This window comes from Salvelinus alpinus, chromosome 25 (assembly GCF_045679555.1).
Source record: "Salvelinus alpinus chromosome 25, SLU_Salpinus.1, whole genome shotgun sequence".
In the NCBI taxonomy this organism is placed as follows: domain Eukaryota; kingdom Metazoa; phylum Chordata; class Actinopteri; order Salmoniformes; family Salmonidae; genus Salvelinus; species Salvelinus alpinus.
In genome coordinates this window covers 45,234,317-45,250,830 of record NC_092110.1, presented here as the reverse complement: position 1 = coordinate 45,250,830, position 16,514 = coordinate 45,234,317, and the positions used below count along the sequence as shown (strand labels likewise).

The 16,514-nt window shown below is 41.0% G+C and overlaps 1 protein-coding gene across 1 annotated transcript in view; it reads left to right on the top strand.

Annotated features, from left to right (window-relative positions):
• The window catches only part of LOC139553118 (solute carrier family 4 member 11-like), a 92,228-nt gene that overhangs the window by 65,855 nt on the left and 9,859 nt on the right, over positions 1-16,514 (top strand). Inside the window, exon 12 of the mRNA XM_071365072.1 lies at positions 4,310-4,559. Coding sequence (XP_071221173.1) covers positions 4,310-4,559 — 250 coding nt within the window. The remainder of the gene's footprint in view (positions 1-4,309; positions 4,560-16,514) is intronic.

Below are 16,514 nucleotides of genomic sequence, written 5' to 3'. Positions count from 1 at the left end.
GATTACTATATACCATACAGACCATTCAAATTACTATATACCATACAGACCATTCAGATGATTATACAATATTCAGACCATTCTGATTACTGTATACCATACAGACTATTCAGATTACGAAATACCAAACAGACCACTCAGATCACTATATACCATACAGACCATTCAGATTACTGTATACCATACAGACTATTCAGATCACTATATACCATACAGACCATTCAGATTACTATATACCATACAGACCATTCAGATGATTATATACCATACAGACCATTCAGATTACGATATACCATACAGACCATACAGATGATTATATACCATACAGACCATTCAGATTACTATAACCCATACAGACCATTCAGATTACTATATACCATACAGACCATTCAGATTACTATATACCATACAGACCATTCAGATTACTATATACCATACAGACCATTCAGATTACTATATACCATACAGACCATTCAGATTACTATATACCATACAGACCATTCAGATTACTATATACCATACAGACCATTCAGATCACTATATACGATACAGACCATTCAGATTACTATAACCCATACAGATTACTATATACCATACAGACCATTCAGATTACTATATACGATACAGACCATTCAGATGATTATATACCATACAGACTACTCAGATTACTATATACCATACAGACTACTCAGTTTACTGTATACCATACAATATGCCATACAGACCATTCAGATGACCATTAGATACTATATGCCATACAGACCATTCAGATTACTATATACCATACAGACCATTCAGATGATTATATACAATACAGACCATTCAGATTACTATATACCATACAGACCATACAGATTACTATATGCCACATAGACCATTCAGATTACTATATAGTATACAGACCATACAGATTACTATATGCCATACAGACCATTCAGATGATTATATACCATACAGACCATTCAGATTACTATATACCACATAGACCATACAGATTACTATATACCATACAGACCATTCAGATGATTATATACCATACAGACCATTCAGATGATTATATACCATACAGACCATTCAGATGATTATATACCATACAGACCATTCAGATGATTATATACCATACAGACCATTCAGATGATTATATGCCATACAGACCATTCAGATTACTATATGCCATACAGACCATTCAGATAACTATATACCATACAGACCATTCAGATTACTATATAGTATACAGACCATTCAGATTACTATATAGTATACAGACCATTCAGATGCTTATATACCATACAGACCATTCAGATGATTATATACCATACAGACCATTCAGATGATTATATGCCATACAGACCATTCAGATGATTATATACAATACAGACCATTCAGATTACTATATGCCATACAGACCATTCAGATTACTATATACCATACAGACCATTCAGATGATTATATACAATACAGACCATTCAGATTACTATATACCATACAGACCATTCAGATTACTATATACCATACAGACCATTCAGATTACTATATACCATACAGACCATTCAGATTACTATATACCATACAGACCATTCAGATGATTATATACAATACAGACCATTCAGATTACTATATACCATACAGACCATTCAGATTACTATATACCATACAGACCATTCAGATTACTATATACCATACAGACCATTCAGATTACTATATACCATACAGACCATTCAGATTACTATATACCATACAGACCATTCAGATTACTATATACCATTTAGACCATTCAGATTACTATATACCATACAGACCATTCAGATGATTATATACAATACAGACCATTCAGATTACTATATACCATACAGACCATACAGATTACTATATGCCATACAGACCATTCAGATGATTATATACAATACAGACCATTCAGATTACTATATGCCATACAGACCATTCAGATTACTAAATACCATACAGACCATTCAGATGATTATATACAATACAGACCATTCAGATTACTATATACCATACAGACCATACAGATTACTATATGCCATACAGACCATTCAGATGATTATATACCATACAGACCATTCAGATTACTATATACCATACAGACCATTCAGATTACTATATACCATACAGACCATTCAGATTACTATATACCATACAGACCATTCAGATTACTATATAGTATACAGACCATTCAGATTACTATATACCATACAGACCATACAGATTACTATATACCATACAGACCATTCAGATTACTATATACCATACAGACCATTCAGATTACTATATACCATACAGACCATTCAGATTACTATATAGTATACAGACCATTCAGATTACTATATACCATACAGACCATTCAGATTACTATATACCATACAGACCATTCAGATGATTATATACCATACAGACCATTCAGATGATTATATACCATACAGACCATTCAGATGATTATATACCATACAGACCATTCAGATGATTATATACCATACAGACCATACAGATTACTATATACCATACAGACCATTCAGATGATTATATACCATACAGACCATTCAGATGATTATATACCATACAGACCATACAGATTACTATATGCCATACAGACCATTCAGATTACTAAATACCATACAGACCATTCAGATGATTATATACAATACAGACCATTCAGATTACTATATACCATACAGACCATACAGATTACTATATACCATACAGACCATTCAGATGATTATATACCATACAGACCATACAGATTACTATATGCCATACAGACCATTCAGATGATTATATACCATACAGACCATTCAGATTACTATATACCACCTAGACCATACAGATTACTATATACCATACAGACCATTCAGATGATTATATACCATACAGACCATTCAGATTACTATATACCATACAGACCATTCAGATGATTATATACCATACAGACCATTCAGATGATTATATACCATACAGACCATTCAGATGATTATATACCATACAGACCATTCAGATGATTATATACCATACAGACCATTCAGATGATTATATACCATACAGACCATTCAGATGATTATATACAATACAGACCATTCAGATTACTATATACCATACAGACCATACAGATTACTATATGCCACATAGACCATTCAGATTACTATATAGTATACAGACCATACAGATTACTATATACCATACAGACCATTCAGATGATTATATACCATACAGACCATTCAGATTACTATATAGTATACAGACCATTCAGATTACTATATACCATACAGACCATTCAGATTACTATATACCATACAGACCATTCAGATGATTATATACCATACAGACCATTCAGATGATTATATACAATACAGACCATTCAGATTACTATATACCATACAGACCATACAGATTACTATATGCCACATAGACCATTCAGATTACTATATAGTATACAGACCATACAGATTACTATATACCATACAGACCATTCAGATGATTATATACCATACAGACCATTCAGATTACTATATAGTATACAGACCATTCAGATTACTATATACCATACAGACCATTCAGATTACTATATACCATACAGACCATTCAGATGATTATATACCATACAGACCATTCAGATGATTATATACCATACAGACCATTCAGATTACTATATAGTATACAGACCATTCAGATTACTATATACCATACAGACCATTCAGATTACTATATACCATACAGACCATTCAGATTACTATATACCATACAGACCATTCAGATTACTATATACCATACAGACCATACAGATTACTATATACCATACAGACCATTCAGATTACTATATACCATACAGACCATTCAGATTACTATATACCATACAGACCATTCAGATTACTATATACCATACAGACCATTCAGATTACTATATACCATACAGACCATTCAGATTACTATATACCATACAGACCATTCAGATTACTATATACCATACAGACCATTCAGATTACTATATACCATACAGACCATTCAGATTACTATATACCATACAGACCATTCAGATTACTATATACCATACAGACCATTCAGATGATTATATACCATACAGACCATTCAGATTACTATATACCATACAGACCATTCAGATTACTATATACCATACAGACCATTCAGATTACTATATACCATACAGACCATTCAGATTACTATATACCATACAGACCATTCAGATGATTATATACCATACAGACCATTCAGATTACTATATACCATACAGGATGTGTTCTGATGATTAATTACTCCCTGTTGTGTCTCCACCCTCCAGTCTTCCATAAATACTACCACGCCCCGATGCTGACCAATGGAAGTGGGGAGGCGTTGCTACGGCTACAGGAGCAGGGGGGTGTGACCCTACTGGGGGGTAATGGGACAGGGGCGGGGGGAGGAGGGGTGGGGAGCTCTCTCCCTCTGCCTGACTCCTTCATCCAGTGTACCAGGGAGAGACCAGTCCTGTGTCTGCTGCTGATGCTGGGAACCCTGTGGCTGGGCTACACCCTCTACCAGTTTAAACAGAGGTACAGTAGAACCCCCTCTACCAGTTTAAACAGAGAGACAGTAGAACCCCCTCTACCAGTTTAAACAGAGAGACAGTAGAACCCCCTCTACCAGTTTAAACAGATGTACAGTAGAACCCCCTCTACCAATTTAAACAGATGTACAGTAGAACCCCCTCTACTAGTTTAAACAGAGACAGTAGAACCCCCTCTACCAGTTTAAACAGAGAGACAGTAGAACCCCCTCTACCAGTTTAAACAGAGAGACAGTAGAACCCCCTCTACTAGTTTAAACAGAGAGACAGTAGAACCCCCTCTACTAGTTTAAACAGAGAGACAGTAGAACCCCCTCTACTAGTTTAAACAGATGTACAGTAGAACCCCCTCTACTAGTTTAAACAGAGAGACAGTAGAACCCCCTCTACTAGTTTAAACAGATGTACAGTAGAACCCTCTCTACTAGTTTAAACAGAGAGACAGTAGAACCCCCTCTACTAGTTTAAACAGATGTACAGTAGAACCCCCTATACCAGTTTAAACATATGTACAGTAGAACCCCCTCTACCAGTTTAAACAGAGAGACAGTAGAACCCCCTCTACTAGTTTAAACAGATGTACAGTAGAACCCCTTCTACTAGTTTAAACAGAGAGACAGTAGAACCCCCTCTACTAGTTTAAACAGATGTACAGTAGAACCCCCTCTACTAGTTTAAACAGAGAGACAGTAGAACCCCCTCTACTAGTTTAAACAGATGTACAGTAGAACCCCCTCTACTAGTTTAAACATATGTACAGTAGACCCCCCTCTACCAGTTTAAACAGAGAGACAGTAGAACCCCCTCTACCAGTTTAAACAGAGAGACAGTAGAACCCCCTCTACTAGTTTAAACAGATGTACAGTAGAACCCCCTCTACTAGTTTAAACAGAGAGACAGTAGAACCCCCTCTACTAGTTTAAACAGATGTACAGTAGAACCCCCTATACCAGTTTAAACATATGTACAGTAGAACCCCCTCTACCAGTTTAAACAGAGAGACAGTAGAACCCCCTCTACTAGTTTAAACAGATGTACAGTAGAACCCCCTCTACCAATTTAAACAGATGTACAGTAGAACCCCCTCTACTAGTTTAAACAGAGACAGTAGAACCCCCTCTACCAGTTTAAACAGAGAGACAGTAGAACCCCCTCTACCAGTTTAAACAGAGAGACAGTAGAACCCCCTCTACTAGTTTAAACAGAGAGACAGTAGAACCCCCTCTACTAGTTTAAACAGAGAGACAGTAGAACCCCCTCTACTAGTTTAAACAGATGTACAGTAGAACCCCCTCTACTAGTTTAAACAGAGAGACAGTAGAACCCCCTCTACTAGTTTAAACAGATGTACAGTAGAACCCTCTCTACTAGTTTAAACAGAGAGACAGTAGAACCCCCTCTACTAGTTTAAACAGATGTACAGTAGAACCCCCTATACCAGTTTAAACATATGTACAGTAGAACCCCCTCTACCAGTTTAAACAGAGAGACAGTAGAACCCCCTCTACTAGTTTAAACAGATGTACAGTAGAACCCCTTCTACTAGTTTAAACAGAGAGACAGTAGAACCCCCTCTACTAGTTTAAACAGATGTACAGTAGAACCCCCTCTACTAGTTTAAACAGAGAGACAGTAGAACCCCCTCTACTAGTTTAAACAGATGTACAGTAGAACCCCCTCTACTAGTTTAAACATATGTACAGTAGACCCCCCTCTACCAGTTTAAACAGAGAGACAGTAGAACCCCCTCTACCAGTTTAAACAGAGAGACAGTAGAACCCCCTCTACTAGTTTAAACAGATGTACAGTAGAACCCCCTCTACTAGTTTAAACAGAGAGACAGTAGAACCCCCTCTACTAGTTTAAACAGATGTACAGTAGAACCCCCTATACCAGTTTAAACATATGTACAGTAGAACCCCCTCTACCAGTTTAAACAGAGAGACAGTAGAACCCCCTCTACTAGTTTAAACAGATGTACAGTAGAACCCCTTCTACTAGTTTAAACAGAGAGACAGTAGAACCCCCTCTACTAGTTTAAACAGATGTACAGTAGAACCCCCTCTACTAGTTTAAACAGAGAGACAGTAGAACCCCCTCTACTAGTTTAAACAGATGTACAGTAGAACCCCCTCTACTAGTTTAAACATATGTACAGTAGACCCCCCTCTACCAGTTTAAACAGAGAGACAGTAGAACCCCCTCTACCAGTTTAAACAGAGAGACAGTAGAACCCCCTCTACTAGTTTAAACAGAGAGACAGTAGAACCCCCTCTACTAGTTTAAACAGATGTACAGTAGAACCCCCTCTACTAGTTTAAACAGAGAGACAGTAGAACCCCCTCTACTAGTTTAAACAGAGGTACAATAGAACCCCCTCTACTAGTTTAAACAGAGAGACAGTAGAACCCCCTCTACTAGTTTAAACAGATGTACAGTAGAACCCCCTCTACTAGTTTAAACAGAGAGACAGTAGAACCCCCTCTACTAGTTTAAACAGAGAGACAGTAGAACCCCCTCTACTAGTTTAAACAGATGTACAGTAGAACCCCTTCTACTAGTTTAAACAGAGAGACAGTAGAACCCCCTCTACTAGTTTAAACAGATGTACAGTAGAACCCCCTCTACTAGTTTAAACAGAGAGACAGTAGAACCCCCTCTACTAGTTTAAACAGATGTACAGTAGAACCCCCTCTACTAGTTTAAACATATGTACAGTAGACCCCCCTCTACCAGTTTAAACAGAGAGACAGTAGAACCCCCTCTACCAGTTTAAACAGAGAGACAGTAGAACCCCCTCTACTAGTTTAAACAGAGAGACAGTAGAACCCCCTCTACTAGTTTAAACAGAGAGACAGTAGAACCCCCTCTACTAGTTTAAACAGATGTACAGTAGAACCCCCTCTACTAGTTTAAACAGAGAGACAGTAGAACCCCCTCTACTAGTTTAAACAGATGTACAGTAGAACCCCCTCTACCAGTTTAAACAGAGGTACAATAGAACCCCCTCTACTAGTTTAAACAGATGTACAGTAGAACCCCCTCTACTAGTTTAAACAGATGTACTGTAGACCCCACTCTACCAGTTTAAACAGAGAGACAGTAGAACCCCCTATACCAGTTTAAACATATGTACAGTAGAACCCCCTCTACCAGTTTAAACAGAGAGACAGTAGAACCCCCTCTACTAGTTTAAACAGAGAGACAGTAGAACCACCTCTACCAGTTTAAACAGAGAGACAGTAGAACCCCCTGTACCAGTTTAAACAGAGAGACAGTAGAACCCCCTCTACCAGTTTAAACAGAGAGACAGTAGAACCCCCTCTACCAGTTTAAACAGAGAGACAGTAGAACCACCTCTACCAGTTTAAACAGAGAGACAGTAGAACCCCCTCTACTAGTTTAAACAGATGTACAGTAGACCCCCCTCTACCAGTTTAAACAGATGTACAGTAGAACCCCCTCTACTAGTTTAAACAGATGTACAGTAGAACCCCCTCTACTAGTTTAAACAGAGAGACAGTAGAACCCCCTCTACTAGTTTAAACAGAGAGACAGTAGAACCCCCTCTACTAGTTTAAACAGAGAAACAGTAGAACCCCCTCTACTAGTTTAAACAGAGGTACAATAGAACCCCCTCTACTAGTTTAAACAGATGTACAGTAGAACCCCCTCTACTAGTTTAAACAGAGAGACAGTAGAACCCCCTCTACTAGTTTAAACAGAGAGACAGTAGAACCCCCTCTACTAGTTTAAACAGATGTACAGTAGAACCCCTTCTACTAGTTTAAACAGAGAGACAGTAGAACCCCCTCTACTAGTTTAAACAGATGTACAGTAGAACCCCCTCTACTAGTTTAAACAGAGCGACAGTAGAACCCCCTCTACTAGTTTAAACAGATGTACAGTAGAACCCCCTCTACTAGTTTAAACATATGTACAGTAGACCCCCCTCTACCAGTTTAAACAGAGAGACAGTAGAACCCCCTCTACCAGTTTAAACAGAGAGACAGTAGAACCCCCTCTACTAGTTTAAACAGAGAGACAGTAGAACCCCCTCTACTAGTTTAAACAGAGAGACAGTAGAACCCCCTCTACTAGTTTAAACAGATGTACAGTAGAACCCCCTCTACTAGTTTAAACAGAGAGACAGTAGAACCCCCTCTACTAGTTTAAACAGATGTACAGTAGAACCCCCTCTACTAGTTTAAACAGAGAGACAGTAGAACCCCCTCTACTAGTTTAAACAGATGTACAGTAGAACCCCCTCTACTAGTTTAAACAGATGTACAGTAGACCCCACTCTACCAGTTTAAACAGAGAGACAGTAGAACCCCCTATACCAGTTTAAACAGATGTACAGTAGAACCCCCTCTACCAGTTTAAACAGAGAGACAGTAGAACCCCCTCTACTAGTTTAAACAGAGAGACAGTAGAACCACCTCTACCAGTTTAAATAGAGAGACAGTAGAACCCCCTCTACTAGTTTAAACAGAGAGACAGTAGAACCCCCTCTACCGGTTTAAACAGAGAGACAGTAGAACCCCCTCTACTAGTTTAAACAGATGTACAGTAGACCCCCCTCTACCAGTTTAAACAGAGAGACAGTAGAACCCCCTGTACCAGTTTAAACAGAGAGACAGTAGAACCCCCTCTACCAGTTTAAACAGAGAGACAGTAGAACCCCCTCTACCAGTTTAAACAGAGAGATAGTAGAACCACCTCTACCAGTTTAAACAGAGAGACAGTAGAACCCCCTCTACTAGTTTAAACAGATGTACAGTAGACCCCCCTCTACCAGTTTAAACAGATGTACAGTAGAACCCCCTCTACTAGTTTAAACAGATGTACAGTAGAACCCCCTCTACTAGTTTAAACAGAGAGACAGTAGAACCCCCTCTACTAGTTTAAACAGAGAGACAGTAGAACCCCCTCTACTAGTTTAAACAGATGTACAGTAGAACCCCCTCTACCAGTTTAAACAGAGAGACAGTAGAACCCCCTCTACCAGTTTAAACAGAGAGACAGTAGACTACCCTCTACCAGTTTAAACAGAGAGACAGTAGAACCCCCTCTACCAGTTTAAACAGAGAGACAGTAGACCACCCTCTACCAGTTTAAACAGAGAGACAGTAGAACCCCCTCTACTAGTTTAAACAGAGAGACAGTAGAACCCCCTCTACCAGTTTAAACAGAGAGACAGTAGAACCCCCTCTACTAGTTTAAACAGAGAGACAGTAGAACCCCCTCTACCAGTTTAAACAGATTTACAGTAGAATCCCCTCTACTAGTCTAAACAGAGAGACAGTAGAACCCCCTCTACCAGTTTAAACAGATGTACAGTAGAATCCCCTCTACTAGTCTAAACAGAGAGACAGTAGAACCCCCTCTACTAGTTTAAACAGAGAGACAGTAGAACCCCCTCTACCAGTTTAAACAGATGGTCAGTAGAACCCCCTCTACTAGTTTAAACAGAGAGACAGTAGAACCCCCTCTACCAGTTTAAACAGATGTACAGTAGAATCCCCTCTACTAGTCTAAACAGAGAGACAGTAGAACCCCCTCTAATAGTTTAAACTGAGAGACAGTAGAACCCCCTCTACCAGTTTAAACAGATGGTCAGTAGAACCCCTTCTACTAGTTTAAACAGAGAGACAGTAGAACCCCCTCTACTAGTTTAAACAGATGTACAGTAGAACCCCCTCTATCAGTTTAAACAGAGAGACAGTAGAACCCCCTCTACTAGTTTAAACAGATGGTCAGTAGAACCCCCTCTACTAGTTTAAACAGATGTACAGTAGAACCCCCTCTACTAGTTTAAACAGATGGTCAGTAGAACCCCCTCTACCAGTTTAAACAGATGTACAGTAGAACCCCCTCTACTAGTTTAAACAGATGGTCAGTAGAACCCCCTCTACCAGTTTAAACAGAGAGACAGTAGAACCCCCTCTACTAGTTTAAACAGAGAGACAGTAGAACCCCCTCTACCAGTTTAAACAGAGAGACAGTAGAACCCCCTCTACTAGTTTAAACAGAGAGACAGTAGAACCCCCTCTACCAGTTTAAACAGATTTACAGTAGAATCCCCTCTACTAGTCTAAACAGAGAGACAGTAGAACCCCCTCTACCAGTTTAAACAGATGTACAGTAGAATCCCCTCTACTAGTCTAAACAGAGAGACAGTAGAACCCCCTCTACTAGTTTAAACAGAGAGACAGTAGAACCCCCTCTACCAGTTTAAACAGATGGTCAGTAGAACCCCCTCTACTAGTTTAAACAGAGAGACAGTAGAACCCCCTCTACCAGTTTAAACAGATGTACAGTAGAATCCCCTCTACTAGTCTAAACAGAGAGACAGTAGAACCCCCTCTACTAGTTTAAACAGAGAGACAGTAGAACCCCCTCTACCAGTTTAAACAGATGGTCAGTAGAACCCCCTCTACTAGTTTAAACAGAGAGACAGTAGAACCCCCTCTACTAGTTTAAACAGATGTACAGTAGAACCCCCTCTATCAGTTTAAACAGAGAGACAGTAGAACCCCCTCTACTAGTTTAAACAGATGGTCAGTAGAACCCCCTCTACTAGTTTAAACAGATGTACAGTAGAACCCCCTCTACTAGTTTAAACAGATGGTCAGTAGAACCCCCTCTACCAGTTTAAACAGATGTACAGTAGAACCCCCTCTACTAGTTTAAACAGATGGTCAGTAGAACCCCCTCTACCAGTTTAAACAGATGTACAGTAGAACCCCCTCTACTAGTTTAAACAGAGAGACAGTAGAACCCCCTCTACCAGTTTAAACAGATGGTCAGTAGAACCCCCTCTACTAGTTTAAACAGAGAGACAGTAGAACCCCCTCTACTAGTTTAAACAGATGTACAGTAGAACCCCCTCTATCAGTTTAAACAGAGAGACAGTAGAACCCCCTCTACTAGTTTAAACAGATGGTCAGTAGAACCCCCTCTACTAGTTTAAACAGATGTACAGTAGAACCCCCTCTACTAGTTTAAACAGATGGTCAGTAGAACCCCCTCTACCAGTTTAAACAGATGTACAGTAGAACCCCCTCTACTAGTTTAAACAGATGGTCAGTAGAACCCCCTCTACCAGTTTAAACAGATGTACAGTAGAACCCCCTCTACTAGTTTAAACAGAGAGACAGTAGAACCCCCTCTACTAGTTTAAACAGAGAGACAGTAGAACCCCCTCTACTAGTTTAAACAGAGAGACAGTAGAACCCCCTCTACCAGTTTAAACAGATGGTCAGTAGAACCCCCTCTACTAGTTTAAACAGAGAGACAGTAGAACCCCCTCTACTAGTTTAAACAGATGTACAGTAGAACCCCCTCTATCAGTTTAAACAGAGAGACAGTAGAACCCCCTCTACTAGTTTAAACAGATGGTCAGTAGAACCCCCTCTACTAGTTTAAACAGATGTACAGTAGAACCCCCTCTACTAGTTTAAACAGATGGTCAGTAGAACCCCCTCTACCAGTTTAAACAGATGTACAGTAGAACCCCCTCTACTAGTTTAAACAGATGGTCAGTAGAACCCCCTCTACCAGTTTAAACAGATGTACAGTAGAACCCCCTCTACCAGTTTAAACAGATGTACAGTAGAACCCCCTCTACCAGTTTAAACAGATGTACAGTAGAACCCCCTCTACTAGTTTAAACAGAGAGACAGTAGAACCCCCTCTACCAGTTTAAACAGATGTACAGTAGAACCCCCTCTACTAGTTTAAACAGAGAGACAGTAGAACCCCCTCTACCAGTTTAAACAGATGTACAGTAGAACCCCCTCTACTAGTTTAAACAGAGAGACAGTAGACCCCCCTCTACCAGTTTAAACAGAGAGACAGTAGAACCCCCTCTACTAGTTTAAACAGAGAGACAGTAGAACCCCCTCTACTAGTTTAAACAGAGAGACAGTAGACCCCCCTCTACTAGTTTAAACAGATGTACAGTAGACCCCCCTCTACTAGTTTAAACAGGGAGACAGTAGAACCCCCTCTACTAGTTTAAACAGGGAGACAGTAGAACCCCCTCTACTAGTTTAAACAGAGATACAGTAGAACCCCCTCTACCAGTTTAAACAGAGGTACAGTAGAACCCCCTCTACTAGTTTAAACAGGGAGACAGTAGAACCCCCTCTACTAGTTTAAACAGGGAGACAGTAGAACCCCCTCTACTAGTTTAAACAGAGATACAGTAGAACCCCCTCTACCAGTTTAAACAGAGAGACAGTAGAACCCCCTCTACCAGTTTAAACAGAGAGACAGTAGACCACCCTCTACTAGTTTAAACAGGGAGACAGTAGAACCCCCTCTACTAGTTTAAACAGAGAGACAGTAGAACCCCCTCTACTAGTTTAAACAGAGAGACAGTAGAACCCCCTCTACTAGTTTAAACAGAGAGACAGTAGACCCCCCTCTACTAGTTTAAACAGATGTACAGTAGAACCCCCTCTACTAGTTTAAACAGATGGTCAGTAGAACCCCCTCTACTAGTTTAAACAGATGGTCAGTAGAACCCCCTCTACTAGTTTAAACAGAGAGACAGTAGACCACCCTCTACTAGTTTAAACAGGGAGACAGTAGAACCCCCTCTACTAGTTTAAACAGGGAGACAGTAGAACCCCCTCTACCAGTTTAAACAGAGAGACAGTAGAACCCCCTCTACCAGTTTAAACAGAGAGACAGTAGAACCCCCTCTACTAGTTTAAACAGATGGTCAGTAGAACCAGTACAGTAGGTGGTTTATAAGCGGATATCGACTATGCCGCTTGAGCGTGTTTTTGGGGCACAGTCGATAGCGCGCTGGACTTTGGGCTAGAATGGTCGAGGGTTCGAGACCTGCTCCCTGCCTGGAAACAAAAGAGATCAATAATATTTATTCAGCTGCTATGCTTGCAGATATGGATAGTATGCTGCGACCCTAATCACAAACCATTTAATAATAAAAAATATCAAAAAATTTAGCTGTAGGTTGTTGTAACATTTAAACTTAAAAACATGTTTTTCCTTATTTTGCATGGATCACCAGTGCAGTTGAATGCAGCCTTGCTGTAAGGTGCACTCTGAATGTGTTGTAGTTGAGTTTGCCAACCGAGGCTACTGCTCAAATGTGGCTGTAATAGGCCTACATGTTTCTGCTATGCATGGTGTTTTGTTGCAGGTTTAGTTTTTTATTCATTGTCAAGCTTTGCAAACTCAAGCCAGACTGAAACATTTTGGTAGCCTAGCTAGGACTGTGTCTGTACAGTTTCCATCCGGTGTAAATCACTGTAAACAGGACACACGAAAGCAGCGCAGTTGAAGTTGAATTCAAATCAAATCAAATTCTATTGGTCACATACACATATTTAGCAGATGTTATTGCGGGTGGAGCGAAATGCTTGTGTTCCTAGCTCCAACAATGCAGTAATATCTAACAATTCACAACAATAAACACATCTATAAGTAAAATAATGGAATTAAGAAATGTGTAAATATTAGATTGAGCAATGTCGGAGTGGTATTGACTAAGATACAGTAGAATAGAACACAGTATATACAAATGAGATGAGTAAAACAGTATGTAAACAATGTGACTAGTGGATGGTAGCAGGGTGAATAGGCCTTGGCTCTGGTGGTTGTTGTCCTTGATGATCTATTTGGCCTTCATCGGGTAGGTGTCCTGGAGGTTTGACCCCGGTGACGCGTAGGCAGACCTCAGCACCCTCTGGAGAGGTGATCCAGCCCGACAAGATGCATCTGTAAAAGTTGATGAGGGTTTTAGAGGCCAAGCAAATTTCTTCAGCCTCCTGAGATTGAAGAGGCGCAGTTGGGCCTTCTTCACCACACTTCCTGTGTGGGTGGACCTTTTCAGATCGTCAGTGATGTGTACGCCAAGGAATTTGAAGCTTTCCACCTTCTCCACTGCTGTCCCGTCGATGTACGTAAGTATTCAGACCCTTTGCTATGAGATTCGAAATTGAGCTCAGGTGCATCCTGTTTCCATTGATCGTCCTTGAGATGTTTCTACAACTTGATTGGTGTCCACCTGTGGTAAATTCAATTGTTTGGACATGATTTGGAAAGGCACACACCTGTCTATATAAGGTCCCACAGTTGAGAGTGCATGTCAGAGGAAAAACCAAGCCATGAGGTCGAAGGAATTGTCCGTAGAGCTCCGAGACAGGATTGTGTCGAGGCACAGATCTGGAGAAGGGTACCAAGACATTTCTGTAGCAGTGAAGTTCCCCAAGAAAACAGTGGCCTCCATCATTCTTAAATGTAAGACGTTTGGAACCACCAAGACTCTTCCTAGAGCTGGCCACCCGGCCAAACTGAGCAATCGAGGGAGAAGGGCCTTGGTCAGGGAGGTGACCAAGAACCCCATGGTTACTCTGACAGAGCTCCAGAGTTCCTCTGTGGAGATGGGAGAACCTTCCAGAAGGACAGCCATCTCTGCAGCATTCCAACAATCAGGCCTTTATGGTAGAGTGGCCAGACGGAAGCAACTCCTCAGTAAAAGGCACGACAGCCCGCTTGGAGTTTGCCAAAAGGCATCTAAAGGACTCACAGACCATGAGAAACAAGAATCTCTGGTCTGATGAAACCACGATTGAACTCTTTGGCCTGAATGCCAAGCGCACGTCTGGTGGAAACCTGGCATCTGTGGGGATGTTTTTCAGTGACAGGGACTGGGATACTAGTCAGAATCGAAGGAAAGATGAACGGAGCCAAGTACAGCGAGATCCTTGATGTAAACTTGCTCCAGATCGCTCAGAACCTCTGGTGCGAAGGTCCACCTACCAACAGGAGAACGACCCTAAGCACACAGCCAAGACAATGCAGGAGTGGCTTTGGGACAAGTCTCAATGTCCTTGAGTGGCCCAGGCAGAGTCCAGACTTGAACCCGATGGAACATCTCTGGAGAGACCTGAAAATATCTGTGTAGCGACGTTCCCCATCCATCCTGACAAGGTTAGTGTTACAAGGTCTCAGGTGTGAATGGGGAGCAGGTGTGTTAAATTTGGTGTCATCGCTCTCACACTCCCTCATACTGACTGGTCACTGGAAGTTCAACATGGCACCTTATGGCAAAGAACTCTCTGAGGATCTGAAAAAAATAATTGTTGCTCTACATAAAGATGGCCTGGGCTATAAGAAGATTGCCAAGACCCTGAAACTGAGCTGCAGCACGGTGGCCAAGACCATACAGCGGTTTAACTGGACAGGTTCCACTCAGAACAGGCCTCGTCATGGTCGACCAAAGAAGTTGAGTGCACGTGCTCAGCGTCATATCCAGAGGTTGTCTTGTTGTCTTTGGGAAATAGACGTATGAGCGCTGCCAGCATTGCTGCAGAGGTTGAAGGGGTGGGGGGTCAGCCTGTCAGTGCTCAGACCATACGCCGTACACTGCATCAAATTGGTCTGCATGGCTGTTGTCCCAGAAGGAAGCCTCTTCTAAAGATGATGCACAAGAAAGCCCGCAAACAGTTTGCTGAAGACAAGCAGACTAAGGACATGGATTACTGGAACCATGTCCTGTGGTCTGATGAGACCAAGATAAACGTATTTGGTTCAGATATGGTGTCAAGCGTGTATGGCGGCAACCAGGTGAGGAGTACAAAGACAAGTGTGTCTTAGCTACAGTCAAGCATGGTGGTGGGAGTGTCATGGTCTGGGGCTGCATGAGTGCTGCCGGCACTGGGGAGCTACAGTTCATTGAGGGAACCATGAATGCCAACATGTACTGTGACATACTGAAGCAGATCCCCTCCCTTCAGAGACTGGGCCGCAGGGCAGTATTCCAACATGATAACGACCCCAAACACACCTCCAAGACCACCACTGCCTTGCTAAAGAAGCTGAGGGTAAAGGTGATGGACTGGCCAAGCATGTCTCCAGACCTAAACCCTATTGAGCATCTGTGGGTCATCCTCAAACGGAA